This window comes from Gossypium hirsutum, chromosome A08, assembly GCF_007990345.1.
Source record: "Gossypium hirsutum isolate 1008001.06 chromosome A08, Gossypium_hirsutum_v2.1, whole genome shotgun sequence".
Lineage (NCBI taxonomy): Eukaryota > Viridiplantae > Streptophyta > Magnoliopsida > Malvales > Malvaceae > Gossypium > Gossypium hirsutum.
In genome coordinates this window covers 106,807,543-106,826,549 of record NC_053431.1, presented here as the reverse complement: position 1 = coordinate 106,826,549, position 19,007 = coordinate 106,807,543, and the positions used below count along the sequence as shown (strand labels likewise).

The 19,007-nt window shown below is 34.2% G+C and overlaps 3 protein-coding genes across 3 annotated transcripts; 1 reads left to right on the top strand and 2 right to left on the bottom strand.

The window, feature by feature from the left end:
* The first annotated feature begins 5,708 nt into the window (after positions 1-5,708).
* LOC107929672 (60S ribosomal protein L37a) lies at positions 5,709-7,234 on the top strand. Its single transcript, XM_016861164.2, has 5 exons — positions 5,709-5,892; positions 6,285-6,324; positions 6,659-6,747; positions 6,855-6,937; positions 7,027-7,234. The coding sequence occupies exons 1-5, from the start codon at positions 5,890-5,892 to the stop codon at positions 7,088-7,090; spliced, it is 279 nt and encodes a 92-aa protein (XP_016716653.1). The 5' UTR covers positions 5,709-5,889; the 3' UTR covers positions 7,091-7,234.
* Positions 7,235-7,484: 250 nt separating this feature from the next.
* LOC107929671 (uncharacterized) lies at positions 7,485-10,499 on the bottom strand. The gene is made up of 3 exons (XM_016861163.2): positions 9,162-10,499; positions 8,443-8,704; positions 7,485-8,141 (listed from the first exon to the last, which is right to left on the bottom strand). Exons 1-3 carry the CDS (start codon positions 10,265-10,267, stop codon positions 7,974-7,976), a joined length of 1,536 nt encoding a protein of 511 aa, XP_016716652.1. The 5' UTR covers positions 10,268-10,499; the 3' UTR covers positions 7,485-7,973.
* A 3,430-nt stretch (positions 10,500-13,929) lies between these two features.
* LOC107929691 (casein kinase II subunit beta-1) lies at positions 13,930-17,908 on the bottom strand. The gene is made up of 5 exons (XM_016861187.2): positions 16,698-17,908; positions 15,954-16,172; positions 15,113-15,222; positions 14,851-15,016; positions 13,930-14,287 (listed from the first exon to the last, which is right to left on the bottom strand). The coding sequence occupies exons 1-5, from the start codon at positions 16,900-16,902 to the stop codon at positions 14,157-14,159; spliced, it is 831 nt and encodes a 276-aa protein (XP_016716676.1). The 5' UTR covers positions 16,903-17,908; the 3' UTR covers positions 13,930-14,156.
* Between the last annotated feature and the right edge of the window lie 1,099 nt (positions 17,909-19,007).

Genomic DNA, 19,007 nt, shown 5'->3' with positions numbered 1-19,007 from the left:
TATGCTACGTCTTGGGGCATCGACGAAAAACTTTGGATTCCCTAAACACAAATTGAGCTCAAAATAGTCCTCAAGAAATTGGTACAAAGAAGCTCAAGCTGCGATATCTAGGGCATCTAGTTTTCCATTTTGCCCATTTTAAATTTGCTATCTTTGATACATCTCAATAAATTTCATTCTTATTACGTTTGCTATCTTTTGAGCTATGCTCCTAGTTATTTTCTCTCTTATCCATTGTTACGATCTTTTTCAAGCATTTTGTATTGAAATAATGATTAATGGACTAATAATACCTTCACAAAAGAGGTTCTGCGTATTACTCTGGAAGTTTCTAAATGGTACAGGAACCTGAAACGAGATTATTATTTAGAACTTACCAAGCCTAAGGGTTAGGAATGTTTGAGAAAGAGAAGTCTAAATTATGACTATCTCTTCAGTTTTTTTATCAAAGATACTAGTTGAACGAAGAGACAATATATTGCGTCAGTGATACAATCTCGACAAATAATGATCAACCCAAGCTTAAAAGGGGATCATTCCCAAGAAAAGAAATAATATTCCTCATTCATGCAAATATCAGGTGTACATATCTGATCATGACACCTGGGGGATAGACCAAATTAATAGAAAGATTCAGATCCTATACTCCTGGGTTGTAAGGGAGGGTTTGAAGATGGCACAAACCTTGGGTCCCAGAAGTACAGTAAAATGGACCCCGATGTTATAATGGGGTAAGCCAGTTGAGCAAAATGAGTTGTTTCTACAGGTTTTCTGTTGGAAAATGCTAGCCAAGCAAGTATGCAACATAATGAAACAATGATAAAACTCTAATGAATAACGAGTGACGATACTTTAAGCCTTTAAAAAAGGAATTATTCTCATGATATTTTTACATTCATATCATTCATAGCGCATTTGATTAGGGGCATCTGATTCATTTTGATCACAGCATCTTAATCATTTGGCATAAACATAGGCATATAAAACCGAGTTTATAGGGCATGTTCCCTAGAGGACAGTGTAGCGACATCGGTGAATTCACAAGTTTTATCTTCCTGAGGTAGCAAAGAAGTAGACTAAAAATTACAGATCTTATCTCAATGTATCAGCTATGGAGCAGATCGAAAACTTCGAGTATTATTTCCATGTATCGACTATGGAGCAGATTTTAGCCACCGGCCTTATCTCTCTTAGGTAGCAAAAGAATAGGTTGAAAATACAAGTCTTATCTTCCTGAGGTAGCAATGAAGCAGACTGAAAATTATAGATCTTATCTCCACGTATCGGCTATGGAGCAGATCGAAAATGGTGAGTCTTATCTCCATATATCGGCTATGGAGTAGATTTTAGCCATCGGCCTTATCTCTCTGAGGTATTAAGAGAGCAGGTTGAAGATATAAATCTTATCTTCCTAAGGTAGCAAGGAAGCAGGCTGAAAATTACAGATCTTATCTCTATGTATCGGCTACGGAGCAGATCAAAAATGACGAGATTTTATCTCCATTTATCGGCTATGGAGCAGATTTTAGCCACCGGCCTTATCTCTCTGAGGTAGCAGGAGAGCAGGTTGAAGATACAAGTCTTATCTTCCTGAGGTAACAAGAAAGTAGGCTAAAAATTACAGATCTTATCTTCCTAAGAAGTAGGGGAGTAGATCAAAGACAGTGAACCTTAACCCCCTAGGCAATAGGGTAACAGCCTAAAAAAATTACAGATCTTATCTCCCTAAGCAGTAGGGGAGTAGATCAAAGACAATGAACCTTAACCCCTTAAGCAGTAGGGTAAAAGGCTGGAAAATACAGATCTCCCCTAAACAGTAGTGGAGCAGATCGAAGACAGTGAGCCTTAAACCCCTAAGCAGTAGGGTAACAGGCTGGAAAATACAGATCTCCCCTAAACAGTAGCGGAGCATATCAAAGACAGTGAGTCTTAACCCCCTAAGCAGTAGGGTAACGGCTGGAAAATACAGATCTCCCCTAAACAGTAGTGGAGTAGATCGAAGACAGTGAGCCTTAAACCCCTAAACAGTAGGGTAACAGGCTGAAAAGTACAGATCTCCCCTAAACAGTAGTGGAGTAGATCGAAGACAGTGAGCCTTAACCCCTTAAGCAGTAGGGTAACAGGCTGGAAAATACAGGTCTCCCCTAAATAGTAGTGGAGCAGATCGAAGACAGTGAGCCTTAAACCCCCTAAGTAGTAGGGTAACAGGCTGGAAAATACAGATCTCCCCTAAACAGTAGTGGAGCAGATCGAAGACAGTGAGCCTTAACCCCATAAGTAGTAGGGTAACAGGCTGGAAAATACAGATCTCCCCTAAACAGTAGTGAAGCAGATCGAAAATAGCAAGCCTTAACCCCCTAAGTAGTAGGGTAACAAGCTGGAAAATACAGATCTTCCCTAAATAGTAGTGGAACAGATTGAAGACAGCAAGCCTTAACCCCTAAGCAGTAGGGTAACAAGCTAAAAATTACAGATCTTATCTCCCTAAGCAGTAGTGGAGCAGATCGAAGACGGTGAGCCTTAACCCCCTAAGTAGTAGGGTAGCAGGCTGAAGATTACAGATCTTATCTCTCTAAGCAGTAGTGGAGCGGATCGGAGACGTGAGCCTTATCCCCCTAAGTAGTAGGGAAATAGGCTGGAAATTACAGATCTTATTCCCTAAGCAGTAGTGGAGCAGATCGAGGATAGTAAACCTTATCTCCCTGAGCAGCAGCGGAGTAAGCTGAAGATTACAAATCATATCTCCCTAAGCAGTAGCAGAGAAAATTAAAACGAAAGCCCCTATACCTCTAGAGATGCAGTGGGTTAAAGCGAGACTACTTGAAGAAAAGAAGCGCTGAGACTCAGCAGGCCCAGGCAAAATTGGCAATTTTATAGTTTTTGTTCTATTCTCGTTACACGACAATGAGCAAAGAGGGGCAACTGTAATAGGCTAATTTTGGCCTGGGCCCCAAAAAATAATAACCGAAGCCAAAGGATGCAATTGGTCGAAAACAAGCTAAAAAGGACCAAATTGAAAGACAATCATTAAATTGTGGTCAAATAAAAAAGATGGAGAAAGCCAATGAGTTATCAAAATTTGTTGACTTGGTAAAAGGCTAAAAATAGGAAGATTTGATTTTTATTTGATTTGATTTGATTTGATTTTATTTTATGATTAAATTATTTAGGCTATTTTTAGTAAACTCCATGTATATAAATAGGGGTATTTTGTTCTTTGAAAATGAACCAATTACTTTTGGGGGACTGGGATGAATTACTTTTGTATTCCTACTTCAATTCGGAATTGGAAATTGAATTATTTTCTTTTCTCTTTCAATTACGTGGGAATTTTGTCCATTTCATTTCAATTTCTTTGTTTTTTTCTAAATTCGTCCAATTGCTTTTAGCCCTTCCGTTTTTTTATTGTTTTGCAATTAAGTTTTTTTTCCCCAAATTTTGCTTTAAGGTTCGATTTAATCTTCTTCTTTTTTCGCTATTTTATTATCAAATTAACTATTTTAATATATTATTACTACTATTATTATGTTTCTATTTATATTTATTTTGTTATTCTAATACTATTATTATTTATCTAATTATTATTTATCTATTTATATTTCTACTATTATTATATTTCTATTTATTATATTTTTATTTCTATTTATATGGTAATATTATTTTCATTACCAAACATTAGGGCGTTAATTGACCAATACGGTACTAATTTTGGGCGTTGCGAGGATGTTAATCCTTCCTCGCGCGTAACCGACTCCCGAATTCGTTTTCTAGATTTTCGTAGACCAAAAACGTTATTTTAATAAACCAAAATGCTTAATTAAAATGATCGATCACAGGGTGACCCGATCACACCTAAACAAAAAAGATTGGTGGCGACTCCATTTTCGCTTTAAAGTCGACCCCCTTTTTTTTAAAATAAAAATGATTTCGACATTTAGAATATAAGCAATTTAATAATTAAGATAAATAGGGTATAATTAATTTTGTTTAAAAAATTATTTAATAATAGAGGTCCAAACTCGTGGAATAATTGAATATTTCTTAAAATGAAAATAAAAGTACTGTTTTTATATCAAACTTAAGAAGATTTGGATACTTTTAACTTTTTTATTTTTATTTTTTTGGCATGTGGGTATTAAAATTGAAGATGCGATTGTAGAGTTGTAATATTCCATGTATGATGAAATCAAAAAAGAGTTAAAAGCTTATTTTTGTTATAAACCCAATACGTGGAAATTGGAGATGAAATTAGAATTAGATTGTATATTTTTGTAATTTTATCATTTTAATAATTTATGTTTTATAATTTTGAAATGATTAAATTAAACTTTTATCATTTTGAAGAGTCAAAATATATTAATTAAACTATAAAAAAATCTAAATAATTTTTTTTCTATTTTAAATATCATGCATTATATACATAATAGCTATAGGTAAGTCATTTCAAACCATTAAAATTGAATACCCATATATAAAATATGAGATGAGTTAACACAGCATACTAAAAATAATGTGGGAAATAACTTTAGAAAATTGCATAATATGACCATATAAATATACAATTGTGTAAATTTTTATTATTATTTAAAAGTTAATAAAAAATCACAACACTTTAAGGACATGATAAATATAAAAAGCATGATGTGAACATTTTAAAAAAAAATTTGAATCACTTAAAATTTTGGGAAAATATGAAATGAATTGAGAAATAACATATAAATAAATTATTTTTATTTAAAAATAATAATAATTGAGCTATTACCATAATTACTTATCTCAAAATTGAGCTATTTTGTAGTTAGGGTTGTTTAAATTTCAGTTAAAATCAAATTAATCGATCTAATTCAGTTAACCGATTTAGTATGGTCAGAGGTTAGTTAAAGACTTTTTAAAATTTTGATTAACGGTTAATTAAGTTTGAAATTGGATAATTAATGGAACTTAATAAATAATATTATATATTATATGTATTAGGCTATTACTAATTCAGATAAATTGATCAAATGAATATTATTAGATTTTTAATATGTTTTATACTTGTTTTAACAAAAAAAAACATATAAATTTCGGTTAACCAACCGAATTAACCGAAATATTTTGGTTCGATTAATTTTTTTGAAAAAAATTCGATTTGGTTAACGGTTAAAGGTTTAAAAGGTTCGGTTAATATAAGTTCAATTTGATTAATCGTTTGAACACCCTTACTCTTGGCATTTGGGATAATTTTATACATTGTTATATATTTCTCATAACATTTTTATTAAATCATACATTTTTTTTATGAAATTGAGTAACTATTAAAATGACAGTTTTTTAAATCGGATTAAATCAAGAATCAATTTATATATTAATATGAATAAAGAGTTGAATAAAATTTGAACTAGTTTTTGAGTAAATAGCTCATAACCAGTTGAAGCGAACTAAAAAAAATATTGAATTATTGTTTTTTATTTATTTTGATTTAAAATTTTATTTTTTAATTCAAAATTTAAAACTTACTTATTATTATTAGGTATGCTTATTGAATTCATAATGTTTTAAAAGAATTATAAATTTTGAACACTTAAAATTATAAACTTTCAATAAAAAATTTAGGAGAATTGAATTTTTATATTTTTAAGTATAAACATCCAAATTTTATTTAAGTACTTAAAAAAAAAGTCAATCCATTAGTAGTATATATTCGGATTATATCTTCCGCCCACGATAATTAAAACCTTAACGGGCCGCGTACCGATGAATCCGGGTCGGGTTTTAGGGCAAATAATTTTAAGCCTATATAAAACAAAATAATCTTCTCCGTCTCTATTTACTTGGCCGCGCAGATTTCAAGCGGGATTTGTAGGGTTTTTGTTCCATTCCTCTTTCGCATATCTGAAGCCTTTCAATATGGTACGCTTTCTTTCACTGAAATTGCTTCTTCAATTTATCACGAGGTTCCCGTTTTTAATCTCAATTAACTACAATTTTTTATATATATATATTTTTCTTAAGTTTCCAATCGACACATATTCTTAATCCATGTTGATATATTTTTCTGCGCTGTTCTTGAGTAGTGGAAATGGATTAATTCTCTAACGTTTTAAGATTCAATTAAAAGCTAGCTTGTTTCTTTAGTGAAACTTAAAAGTAAAAAGAACTTGGCTTTCTAATTTCGTGGAAACTATGTTCTGTTTTTAGTTGATACTATTATTTGTTTGATTGTGAACATGTTAAAAGTATGTAGTTTTATGAATCTCGACTGAGTAGCTGATTTAGCTCTGCATCGCTTCAAATCTGTGCAGACAAAGAGAACCAAGAAGGCCGGTATTGTTGGGAAATATGGTATGCGCTCTATTTAGCTTTTATCACGGTTTATAATCTCTGTTTTTCGGTATATTTCTTGGGAAATGAACCATAATCTGAACTATTCTGTTGTGTCATTGTAGTGCCATCAATTTCTGGAATGAGGGATCTTAGACTGTTAATAGGGGTCGAATATCTTATTTTCATTATTACGAATTTTACTTGCATGGTGTGGTTGATAACTGGATAGTTAGATATTGTGTTTATTGCTTAATGATTTGGATACTGGGCACAACAGTTTGTGACACTTGACTCGTTTTAGGTACTTTGTGTGATGAAAAATAGGAAGTTGCTAACAACTGGTAAATTTTAGGTACCCGTTATGGTGCTAGTCTGCGCAAGCAGATTAAAAAGATGGAAGTCAGTCAACACAGCAAGTACTTCTGTGAATTCTGTGGAAAGGTATTTTTTTCATTCTTATTAGCATTCGTTTCCTTCTAGTTTGAGATTTCAGATGACTTGATTGACTCGATAGTGGCTTATTTAATCTAGCAATTCAATGAATGCAGTATGCGGTGAAGAGAAAAGCAGTCGGAATTTGGGGATGCAAAGACTGTGGAAAAGTGAAAGCAGGGGGTGCTTACACTTTGAAGTAAGAATCTGTTGACCATTGTTTGTAATTATACTTGCTCATGGCATTGTGTTCTCTCTCTAATTTACTTCTTTTTTTGTCTATGGCAGCACTGCAAGTGCTGTGACAGTCAGGAGCACCATTCGGAGGCTTAGGGAGCAGACCGAGAGTTAAAACTCGTTTTATAAAGTGCGTTTGTGCTTTTCATTTTCTTGATTTATGGAAGTGAATGCAATGCCTTGTGTTACCGCTTTTAAACAAATTTGCTTTTTGGTATATTTTGAACTCATGAATCAATGGAATCAGTTTTGGTGTTTAGATTACGTCATCGTTTATGCTAATATTGACTAAAATGGATTATGTTATTGAAGCAGCTTTTCTTATTAACTTTTTTATATCTTAGATATATCCATCTCTGGTTTCTAACATATTTCTTTTCCAACAATTAGGCTCTTACTGTTTAAATCGTGTCAAAACAAATTTCCTTTGCCCTTTAAACATTAACCACTATCACCACGGGGGTAGTAAAGCCCACATAATGAAATGTCACAATTTACAGGGAAGAACCTGGGGAAATGACTTTTACATTTCTTGATTACCTTAATGTCAAAGCATTTTAACTTTGAGATCCAACACTACCATACATACATGGTTTTCTTCATTGCAAAAGCCAATTAAGTTCACATACAACAGCATTGACCGGATCAGGTTTCAACTGCCCACCATGTATATATGGTTCTTTTCATATATCTAGCTCATCTTTACAAAAACTGTACAAAGATAGGATATCTAAAGTTAATTAGAAAATGGTGTAATCACCACCACCGCCATCAAATCTCTCTCTCCACCTTCACTTCTATGCTTGGAATTTCTTCCCAGCATGTATATGTGCTTTTGATGTTAAAAAGGATCTGAATGCTCTTCAGCCAAGAATGAAGACTGTAAGAAGATGACAATATAAAACACAAGGCTATATGAAAAGAAAGTCACGTAAGCCATCATCCTCTTGCTGCTATCTCATTGAGTTTCAAATGCAAACGAGCTATTGTCAGAAGTCTCACACGGCATTGTTGTTATTGTGGTTATGATCCATTTGCTTTTGGACTGCTTTTACTGCAATTACTCTTGCTGCGTTGGCTGCTCCATTAGCTGAGGCTACTGCCTTGTTCACTCTCTCATCTACCTTGGCCACATCATAAGCTTTCTCTGCAGCCCTTCTTGCCTCCTGACAAATGAAAAAAAACAATCAGACATGTCCCTGCTCCACACTGAAGACTGCAAGTACAGCAAACTGTGTTGCATTGCAGAGCATAATTCTTGACCACAAAATACAAGCCATGCAAAAATTTGAAACTGTCGAGTCTTGAAAGTATTAGGCATGTCTTCCATACACTTTGGATATATTACACCTAATATTTGACATCAGTGAGTTACATTTTAAATACAAACCGTTTAAGGTTGGCCATCAGGCCAAGCAATGATTGGGAAAACTTATTACAACCTATGGCACCAAAAAAAAAATTTACCTGAACAGCATTAAGTACTTTAGAATGATAGACAGCTACAGGAGATACAGGATAGGTATTATTCCGTGTGCTTGGGACATCAAGGATTCCATTTTGCCAATGACCAGATTGTGTTTCCCCACTTCTAAATGTATACATTCCAAGTCCTTGTCGTCTGCCCTCATGCCAAGCACCTTCATACTGATGGCCATTTGCAAAACAATACATACCAAATCCATGCATCTTGTCTGCAAAATATTCCCCAGCATATGTATCTCCATTCCTAAATCAGAAGGTTCATAAATCTATGCTCATAAAGTAGATAGACAGTAATTTCATTTGTATGAAAAGGCCACCCTCACATTGCAAAAATGCACTTAAAACATAAAACCTAACTTTCCTACATAGCTTGAGCTATATTCCAATGACACCTATCAGTTATTCAAGCTAATACATGTAAAAAAACAGGGCAAAAAATGAACAAGGTTCCCAATCGGATTCTACAATCTAGGGTGATAAGTGATAACGCAACAATACCATCAGCTTTGTTACCTAAGCATACATGTAGTAATAGTATAATAAAACCATTTTGTAAGAAAAATTTCATCCAAAATCTACAACAACAACAAATTACTAAGCATATTCATTCAGACACAAAGAATCTCATAGCAAGAATCAAAAACTCGGAATTTATTCATAGCATAAGCCAAAAGAAACCTAGAAAATACAGAATTATTTACCTAAAATGGTAATGTCCAAGTCCATGCTTGACACCCCATTGGAATTCCCCAACATATCGACTTCCATCCTCACAGGTATGGATTCCACAGCCATGGCTCTGCCCATTAGACCACTCACCAGCATAGACATCCCCAGTGTAGAACCAATAAACTCCGAATCCATGCCTAAGACCCTGCCTAAACTGCCCACGATATCGGCTTCCTCTCGCCCATGTTTCCACCCCATAGCCGTCGTACTTCCCATCTACCCAATCCCCCTCGTATCGTCCACTCATATAATAGTGATAAACGCCACTCCCTGAGCACTTGCCTTTATGAAATTCCCCTTCGTAAACGTCTCCGTTGCTATAAACTTGAACCCAACACCCTGAATTCGATCTCTTTTCGGATTTTGACCGAGACCCAATTGACCAAAACACTGGTAAGTGCGACCTCGATAGTGAAGATGATGACTTGAGCGTAACTGGAAACGAACGGGCTAAGAACAGTCGAATAGAAGGGAGGCGAGGAAGGGCGAGGTTGAGGGAAAAAAGAAGGGCAACCGAGAAAGCAAAAGCCGTGAGGAAGTCAAGTAAAAGGGAGTGGCTTGGAGGTGAAAGTAAGAAGTACAAAAAGGGGAGAGATAAAAGGAGGATTAAGCGTAGGTAAACTCGAAGACGACGCAGGTGCTTGAAACGGTGGAGGATTCGATAAAAGGATGATTTAGCAGCGACGGAGAAGGAAAAGAACGACGCCGTATTCCGGGAATTGAACTGCGGGGGAGGGGTGAAACGGTACAAAGTAGGGGATTTGGTGAGAGACGGCGTTTGGGTCAAAAGGGGTCTCTTGTAAGGGTTCGGAGAAGTGGAAGATGAAGACGGAGGAGATGGAATCGCATCATTTCCAGACGAGCTCTGAGTAATTATCTGAGGGAAAACGTAAACCGGAGACGTCCCGGTACCCGCCGGCGCTGTTGTATCGGAAAGCTGTTGTAAACGGTGGTGGTAATTGAAATGCTGGTGGTGGTGGTGGTGGTGGTGGTGAACGGTGGAAGGTTTGGGATTAAAACCGGAGGAGACGCCGCTGCTTTCTTTTCCGATCTGAACTTCCGATTTCTTCTGATGCATTACATACGTAAAAATCAATTTCCCTCCAATTCACTCTTTAACTTTTTTTTCCCTATTGCTTTGAATAGATTGGAAATTTCTCAAATCACTTTTCTTTTCATTTGCTTTGCTTTGTGTGCAGAGGAGAGATTTTCTCTTTTTCACTCTAATAACTGTTAAAAGACAAAGAAGACATGAGCGTGGAATTAATGGTAATCATCGCCAAACCTTTTTTTTTTTTAATAAACCAATAATGGAGTGGCCCTTTTTGTTTATTCTCATTATTTTTTGTATTTGTTTTTTTCCGAAATAAAGAAGTATTTAATTTATTATTATTTCGATTCAACAAAGATAAGTTTTTTTATGTGTATTTTCATAAATTTTTTGGATTGAATTAATATTTTTTATTCTTTTAATTATTTATTTAATCTATTTGAGTTGAGAGAAAATTTAAAATAAGTTGTTTCCTTTTTCATCCTAAGCGCCAACTGAGGACAGAGGAGTTGTTAAAAAAGTGGGTATTCAGAACCACCAATAGCATGAACCCACGTGGCTTCTGTTCACATGCTTGGGTATCTTTAGCCGCCGCTTCAAGAGCTCGTTAAATCGGCGCCATTCCGCCACGTACAAAATTACCTTAATGCCATTCCCTCTATTTGACTTCAATTTCAATCAAAGAAAAAGAAATGATTCAGTTTGGGGCCAATGGGAGCAGACCCAGTTGCCTGCACCTACCAATCATTTTTGCTTTAACGCCGGCATCATCATCATCATACTAATTTGAATCATACTTTTTAGCCACGTTGTAAGAATTATATTGGCAGTTGAATGGGTTAGATTTATCCTCTTTTTACTAATCTAATTATTTTAATAATTATAGTAATTATTTTTTTTAAAAAAATAACCAAATTATAATGAAAGTTTTCAATTTCTTGTTAAAAAAAATTAATTTAATCGATTCTCAACTATATATTTTTTATTATATATTATCACTTGAATTAATTGAATCTTCGGTTTTATTAATTTAAATCTGATTAAATGCGTAGCCTAAAAAAATTTATTTGAGTCCCTCTCAAAGATTAAATCATTCTGTTTAAGTTTTTTAGTTCTTAATTGAATGGAAAATTTTTATTTTTAGCTTTTTTAATTTTGTTCTTTTTAAAATTTTATAATTTTATCTCTGTTTCTTTAAATATTTATTTTTATTTTTAAAATAAAATATTGAACTATTGTTCTGGTGATCAAATAAATAAAACATGTTTTTAAAAATTGATAAAAACAATTTAAAAAATAAATAAAATTTATATGAATATTTAGAATATTTTTCATTTAAGCCATTGAATTTATCATCAATCTTTATTTAAGTCATGAACTTTTGTGTAGTTTTTTTCTTTCAAATTATATCATTTGTACTTCTATTGTTAACAAATCAGACCAATGATGGCAGTTTCATTAATTAAATTTAATGTAAAAATTTCCATTAGAATGTGAACATGATGGGATCAACTCACATATGGACCACATCTTGAGATATTGGTGGTGTGTAGAGTGCTCACACATAATCTCCCTCGTATTTACTTGGCAAGGTGGTGAGATGATCACACCTTACATAGTGCTAGTGATAGATAGTTTGTGACCACACGAGGTGGAGAAATGGCTAGAAGGTTGCATCTCGCAAGTGGGGACGATATTTCCGTAAGGTGGTGAGGTGCATCCTACGAAGTGACGAAACAATGGTTTGCGAGGAGGGCTAGCGAGGTAGGCGCAAAGTGGTGAGGCATTTCACGAGGCCATGGCTGGCTCGCGAAATGGGTCGGATTTCAGGAAATTTTCTATAACAAATTTTATAATGAAATAAAATAGAATAAAAGTTTTGTGACTTGAATGAAAGTTAATGCTAAACTGAGGGTGAGTTTGGATGGGCGGTGCGTTTAGCTGCGGTTAGTGTAAAAACAGCAGTGGCGGTGAGATTAGATACTGTAGCGATACTGTAGCGTGAGGCAAAAAATAAGTTAAACGCACCGCACCGCAGTCAATCGCCCATCCAAACGAAGCCAGAGTGACCAAGAATCAAAATTACCCGAGAACTTAATTTAGAATTGTTTCAATAATGACACGAGGGAAACTAATACCAATAATTAATCTTTATATGCTTGTCAAAATGTTAATCCCAAAGCTACTTTTTGCTCCTCATGTGATTAACCAATATTTTTAAAAAATTAATTGCACCCAACATCTCAAATTATATTTTTTATTCTAAATTTTTTTTTAAATTTCAAAATATTTTAATTATATCTCTAAACTATCGATGTTATGTCAGTTAGGTTCTTCTATTATTAAAACCATTAATTTAATCATTAAATGACATGTAAAGTCTTATGTGACATAATATAAAATAAAATTTTAATGAAAGTAAGTCACATTACTTTTAAAATTTAAAACTAAAAATGAAGCAAACTCAAAAAAAAAAAAAAGAGTGGAAGATAGTTGATGTAAAGCTCAAAAATCAATATTTTTGCAACATCTATTTTATAATATTCATTTTCTTTAAAATTTTTATTTTAAATTATGTTACATAAAATATATAGCATCTTGTTTAATGATTAAATTAACGATTTTAATAATGAAAGAACCTTATTTATATAATATCAATGGTTTAAATATATAATTTAAAATGATTTAAAGGTTAAAGAGGAATAACATGTGAGGTATAATTTGTGGATGTTTTAAAGAATGTGAAGAAAAATCTAAATAAGTGGATAAAGGAAATAATGAGGCCAAAGTTGGATGACGTAAAAGATAAGGAACCCACTTGGGTTTGTGATGTTGGCATTGGGAGGGAAGGGAATCCTTTAAAAAAATTAATATTTGGTTGCTACATTGAAATTCGATTAAATTCGAAAATAAGTTAAATAACGTTTTCTTTAGTTATAACTTATAATATTCAAATTTAAGATAAAAAATTTAAATAAGTATAAACACTCGTGCCTATTCTAAAATAAAAAAAATTATGTTTTAACTTTTTTAATATTCAAAAATTATGATGAAATTATATTTTGTCCCTTAAAATAATAAAATTGTGATTTAATTGATAAAGCTTTAAACTTACAATCAAAATTTATATTTTAACTTGCAAATTTTTAACTTAATTTGGGTGCTCTAAAAATATCTCCCGGACTAGGAAAGGATTATTTATAGTGAAGGTGTCCCACCAAGTAGCCTTGATATGAGAAAGATAGGGCAAGAGACATGCATAATGCATATAATGGTGCATGGATCACATCACATCACAACATCAACATGACATGTTAGGAAGATGCGGAGTCTGTTTCTTAATACGGAAGAGGGGAGTGGGCTGAACTGGAGGTTATTGTTAAGTAAACCACATACCCCTTTTACGTTACGTATGAGACTCCAATACATTACCATCCTTCTTCTTTGTCTTAATGCTATGCCAATCACATCACCCATGGATGAGTACAGTACAGAATTGTGAAAAGATTGTCAGCTGTGTGTACTCAGGTTATGCATAATACCTTAAATCAAAGCCAGGCAGAACGCACTCAAGTATTATCTATAAGTGAAAATTGAATTGAGGTCTGGAGGAGCACTCCGTTGAGCACTTTTCATCCAATTTTAAGGACAAAATGTTTATTATTATATATACATAAATATATGTTAGATAATTTAAATTCTAAACATATACATTAATAATCAAATACATTACATAAATTTCAGAAATATGCTGTGCTCAACTACCAACAGGTTTGAAACATTTTGATTGGCATGTCAATCGTAACAATTGATGTATTTCACCATGCTGGGCAGCGCAACCAAGGAAGCACCAAAGCTAAGTGAAAATGGCCAGACGCTCTCAACACAAAACTCCTACAAGCACAAGTAGGTCAGGTCAGGGCTTGTGGATCTTGAACCCAAATACTCTGGGGATGTAGTTTTGCGTTGCCTTTTGTGGCTTTAGGTGTCCATACGTCATCAGAAATAGATGTGGAAATGTCGCCCCGAAGTATGCTCCATCGATATCTTGTTTAACATGTCAAGAATATGAAGCTGTATATCAAAGTAATACAACAGTAATGCCAGTGGCAAAGGACTTGATATCAAGCTTTTAATCGACACGCATTTTGAGTTCGACATCACCTTTCCAAGAGGCAAAATGAAATACATCTTACATGCCCAAAGACATTATATGTATATATTCATGATTCAGAGACAAAGGAAAAGGATAGCATGTCTCCCACTAAAGTATGTGCAGACTTGACCCACCAAACCCATCATCAAATATGGGGAGAAGAATGTTATAAAAGAAAGACAAGCACTGACTTGGGGAAGAATGTAGGGAAATGCATACATCCATATAATGTCAGATCCAATTGTCATGATCAATATGTAAAAAAGAATTCCAGGATAAAAGATTTATGATCAATGCGAGGCCAATATCATCTAAGAGATATATTTGCCATAGTAGGGGGCCACTTAAAATGCATGTACAAAGAGGGTAGTGTAAGACACAAGCATACTAGGTGATTTAGTTAATTCTCCTAAAAAGAAGAGAAGTAACATAGTACATGAAATAAAAAGGATACTGCCTTGATACTTGGACCGAGGATAATATACATCTTCACACTTTGCACAGTAGATTTTCACGGTACTGGCACGAGGAATATCTGACTGACCAACTGGAAGACAAGATTGTCCACAGCAATAAACTCTAGGGCATCTCCCAAAATCGTAGCTTTTGTACTTCTCCAACTGAGATAAAAGTTTCAAAGTAGAACTTTGTAAACAGAGATACCATGAAGTCAATGGAAAGCAAAGAAGAAACAGGAAAAATGAAAGCAATTTTACCATAGCAGACATTCCCTTGCTAGTTAATATGTAACGTACATGTATAAGACCATACAACATCTCAGCAGCTGATTCAACTAATTCATTCTGTTCTTCGGTGAACATATCACCTATAAAATCCAAAAGACATTTACTTAATCGCAAGAATCAATGTTCATTGATGGCTGTTGATTTACTTGAGCATCAAGAAACAAAATTTGGAACCATGTTTTGTAGGAAAAAACTTGACATTAAAAGCATAGGGGCAGACATGACATATTATACAAAGCAAAACTAAAAATGCATGAAAAGTAGCGAATTAGACACCGACATTATGACTGCAAACTATATGGTCAGAAATGCCGTAAAACACAAGGTTTAAAAATAATTGCAACAATGTGGTTCCTCAATTCACTTGGTGTAATATTTCTGATGTTAACTTTCTGCAGCAATAGTAAAAAACTCAGAAGTAAAAAGAAAAAGCACTTCAAAATAATAAAGATTGTCTCGAGCAAGAACAAGAGTGATCAAATTAACATCCAGTGAGTTATGGAGTCAGTGAAGAGTCGACTATGTGGGGGTTCCAAATTAACTGAACTACCAAAATTAAGTTGGCTGTCTTGCAACTTATTTCCCAAGAAAAATTTGATCTACCCTTCTAAATTCTTTAGTGGCCAGAATCCTCATGAAAATCCAAAAAACAAACTATCAAACTTTAGACCCGAGACAGCAGAGAAGAATTATGGATGAGGCGGCAAAAACATCTGCTAAACAATGGTAATTTGGTAAACCATAGCACCTCGAATCGATATCAAATCATCCAAAATTTATATACAAAAATCAAGTCAATGAACATGCTTACCATGAGAAGATTCAACATCCAATATTAAATCAAGGGCGTAGTCATAATATGGAACTTGACTGCTCAACCCGCAAAGATTGAAGTCATCTTGGATGTATTCATCATCAACTTCACAAAAGAACTCATTGCCTCGCAAACCGCAAAACCATGAAATCCAAGACGTGTCATCTCCCTCGGAACCACTAACGTCTGATTCTTCACTGTCGGTTTCTGACTCCTCTGCAATAAAGGCAGTATGAGCAGGTAATAGAGAAGTACCTCACATTTTGTTACTTGCTTATATCATTCATGACTGATGATCTGAGATTCTTAATAGTCTCCATTGCATCTTATGCAAAATCAAAACAAGATAAATTGTAAGGTTTACACTTTACCGGATAAAAAAAAAAAAAAACGAAATCCGCCAACAACCTTTTAGCAAGATTCTTACATTGTGTGGCATAAGAGCTCGAAGTTGGGGTTCAATTACCGGCATCCCTACCCCTACCCCTAATCCTAGCTAAACATGGTAAAAAACTTGAAATTTATTATATTAAATCAACAACCTCAATGGAAGGGAATAACGTACAAAATTTTCAGATTACCAAAACATGGAAACACAAATATATTTAAACACCTATATCATTCCAAATCAAATTAAACAAGCCAGTCAATGCATTCGACGCAATAGACGTTTCACTACAGATTAATCGAAGGGGGGAAAAAGCAGAAACAAAGAGAGAAAGTGAATGACAAGTAACTTACCAGCAGAACATTTGGCTTTGGAACGTGAATCGCGATGAGAAAGCAGGGATTTACCAGCGGAAGTTGAAGGAACAGAGGGTCTTCCTTTGTCTTTGCTGTTGAAGCCCCTCGAAGTGGACGGGGAAGACTTGTCCAGCGCATCGTTTATGCGCTTCCGATCCAACGGTCCTCCCCTTCCTCCTCCTCGATCTCTATGACTATACATAACTTTTTTTTTTTTTTACCTTTCACAACGCAAATTCGCAAAAGCTCCCAACTTTTTTCAATGCAGGGGCAAAAAATCAAGCTTTTTTGGATTCATGGCGCCGTGAGGGGAGAGTAACATGAAGAAAAAGCCCTGGAATTGAGAAATTAAAGGGTTTTCGCAGGGTGGGGATGAAGCAAAAAACGGTTTTTATTTGAGAATATAAAGAAAAAAAAGTCGGAGGTTGAAGAAGGTGGGGATGAAGAAGAGGGAAAGGAGACAAATTGGGGTAAAAATGAGAGAAAGGAGAAGCCAGGGTTTCCCTATTGTCCAGTTGTTGTCTTTGGGGGAGATTTTTTTTTGTTTTAAAATTCTTGGATGGATTCCCCATGGACAGAACAGGCTACAAGTCTCAGGCCCATAGAAAATCAAGCTTTACCTCTAAATTATTATTCCATTCATTCATTAAACAATGCATGTGTCACTACTCTCTTCTTTCAACCAACAGAAAATGAGATTGAAAACGAAAACCTCGGCAACTTTATTAAGTATAAGCCCATACTCCAAACCCTCATTTTCAACCTTTCCTCCCAAAATATTGAATAGGAGTAATTGTGTAGTTTACTAGGAAAGACAGGTAGCAAGAATGTTGATAATGGATTACCTACTCTAGCAAGACAAATGTAAGTTTTATGTTCTGAGATATGCTTTGATATTTACATTGTAATTTTTGGATTACATGATTATAAGTTGAATAGCCATGTGGCTAAGGCGTCAAGCTGATAGTTGGAGGAGTTGGGACCTCTCATGATTGCTATCAGATTCTTAACAAAGGAGTGCATATAATACAAACCTTGTGAGATTACAATGGAGAGGTTCACAGTGGCTATGAAACTAGTTCCACTGCTACTGCAGCTCCTCCTAAGCCCTGGAAGACACAGTTTGTTGAATAGCAAGGGAACACCGAAAATCATAGTCTTGGTGGGTATTTTTTTTTGGGGTTCAAACATAGTGTTGGTTATGTCATGCTATGCAAAGGCTGTCAGCACCCTACTTACTACTTCCACAGTCAGCAATTGAATGGATGAGGAAAATGGATGCCTTTGAACAAAAAAAAAAAAGTGAATAGCATGTGCAGCGCATAAAGTCAATAAATGTAATGCAAACCTTTAACCAAATAAAGATAATGCAGGCTTATTCAAACTGAAATAATAGGATTCTTCATAAAAAGGAACAATCTTTAGTGAAATTTATTAAACCCTAAACATAAGAGTTTTTTTTAAAAAAAAACAGCATTTCCTTTGAAAAAAAAAAAAACAGTTTCATGTCATATCCCATTTTCAACGTGACTGGGAATAAAAGATACTTCGTTGGATAGTTATTATACGTACTAACAATATCAACACTAAGGGTGTTTTCACTCCTCTGAGCGCGTGATTGAATGTTCAGTTTTTTTTCCCTTAAAGTTGGCCTTTGCTGCTGGGTCCGAATCCGACAACTATTCCACTGTCATCTTTAGGGTCCGAAGAGCGCGCTGTCCACGCGCTGTCGCTTCTCGTGCTTCACACTTATCGCAAGTCTCGGCTAAACTCTTTAATCATTTTTCAAAAATCAAGTGCAAAGAACGAAGTAAAGTTTTACTTTTAATACAAAAATAAATCCATATTAAAAAAATTTAAAAAACGTATTACTTTGTCAATTATAATTAGGGTTAATTCTAGCAAATATCATCTAGATTTTAAATCAGCTTTTAAATTTTAAATATTTTAATTAAATCTTAAAATATTGGTACAATATCGGTTAGGTCCTTCTAGCAACTTAATTATTAGTTTGAGTATTAAATGTCCAACTCAAATCTAAGATGAAGCATATTTAAATATATATGTACCCAAGGGCTAATCGAGAAATATTTTTAGAGGGAATTGAAAATAAAATTTTGAGAGGTAAAAATAGAATTTTATTATGTATTATAATTCATGATTTCATTGTTCTTAAAGGGTTTAAACATTTTTTTGGGAGAAAAAGGTGAAAACTTATCATATATTAATTTATAATTTTATCAAAATTCCAAGTTTTTTTTGTTTGTTTTGAAGGGTCATGGCTCTTTCCTACCCCTTGGATTCGCC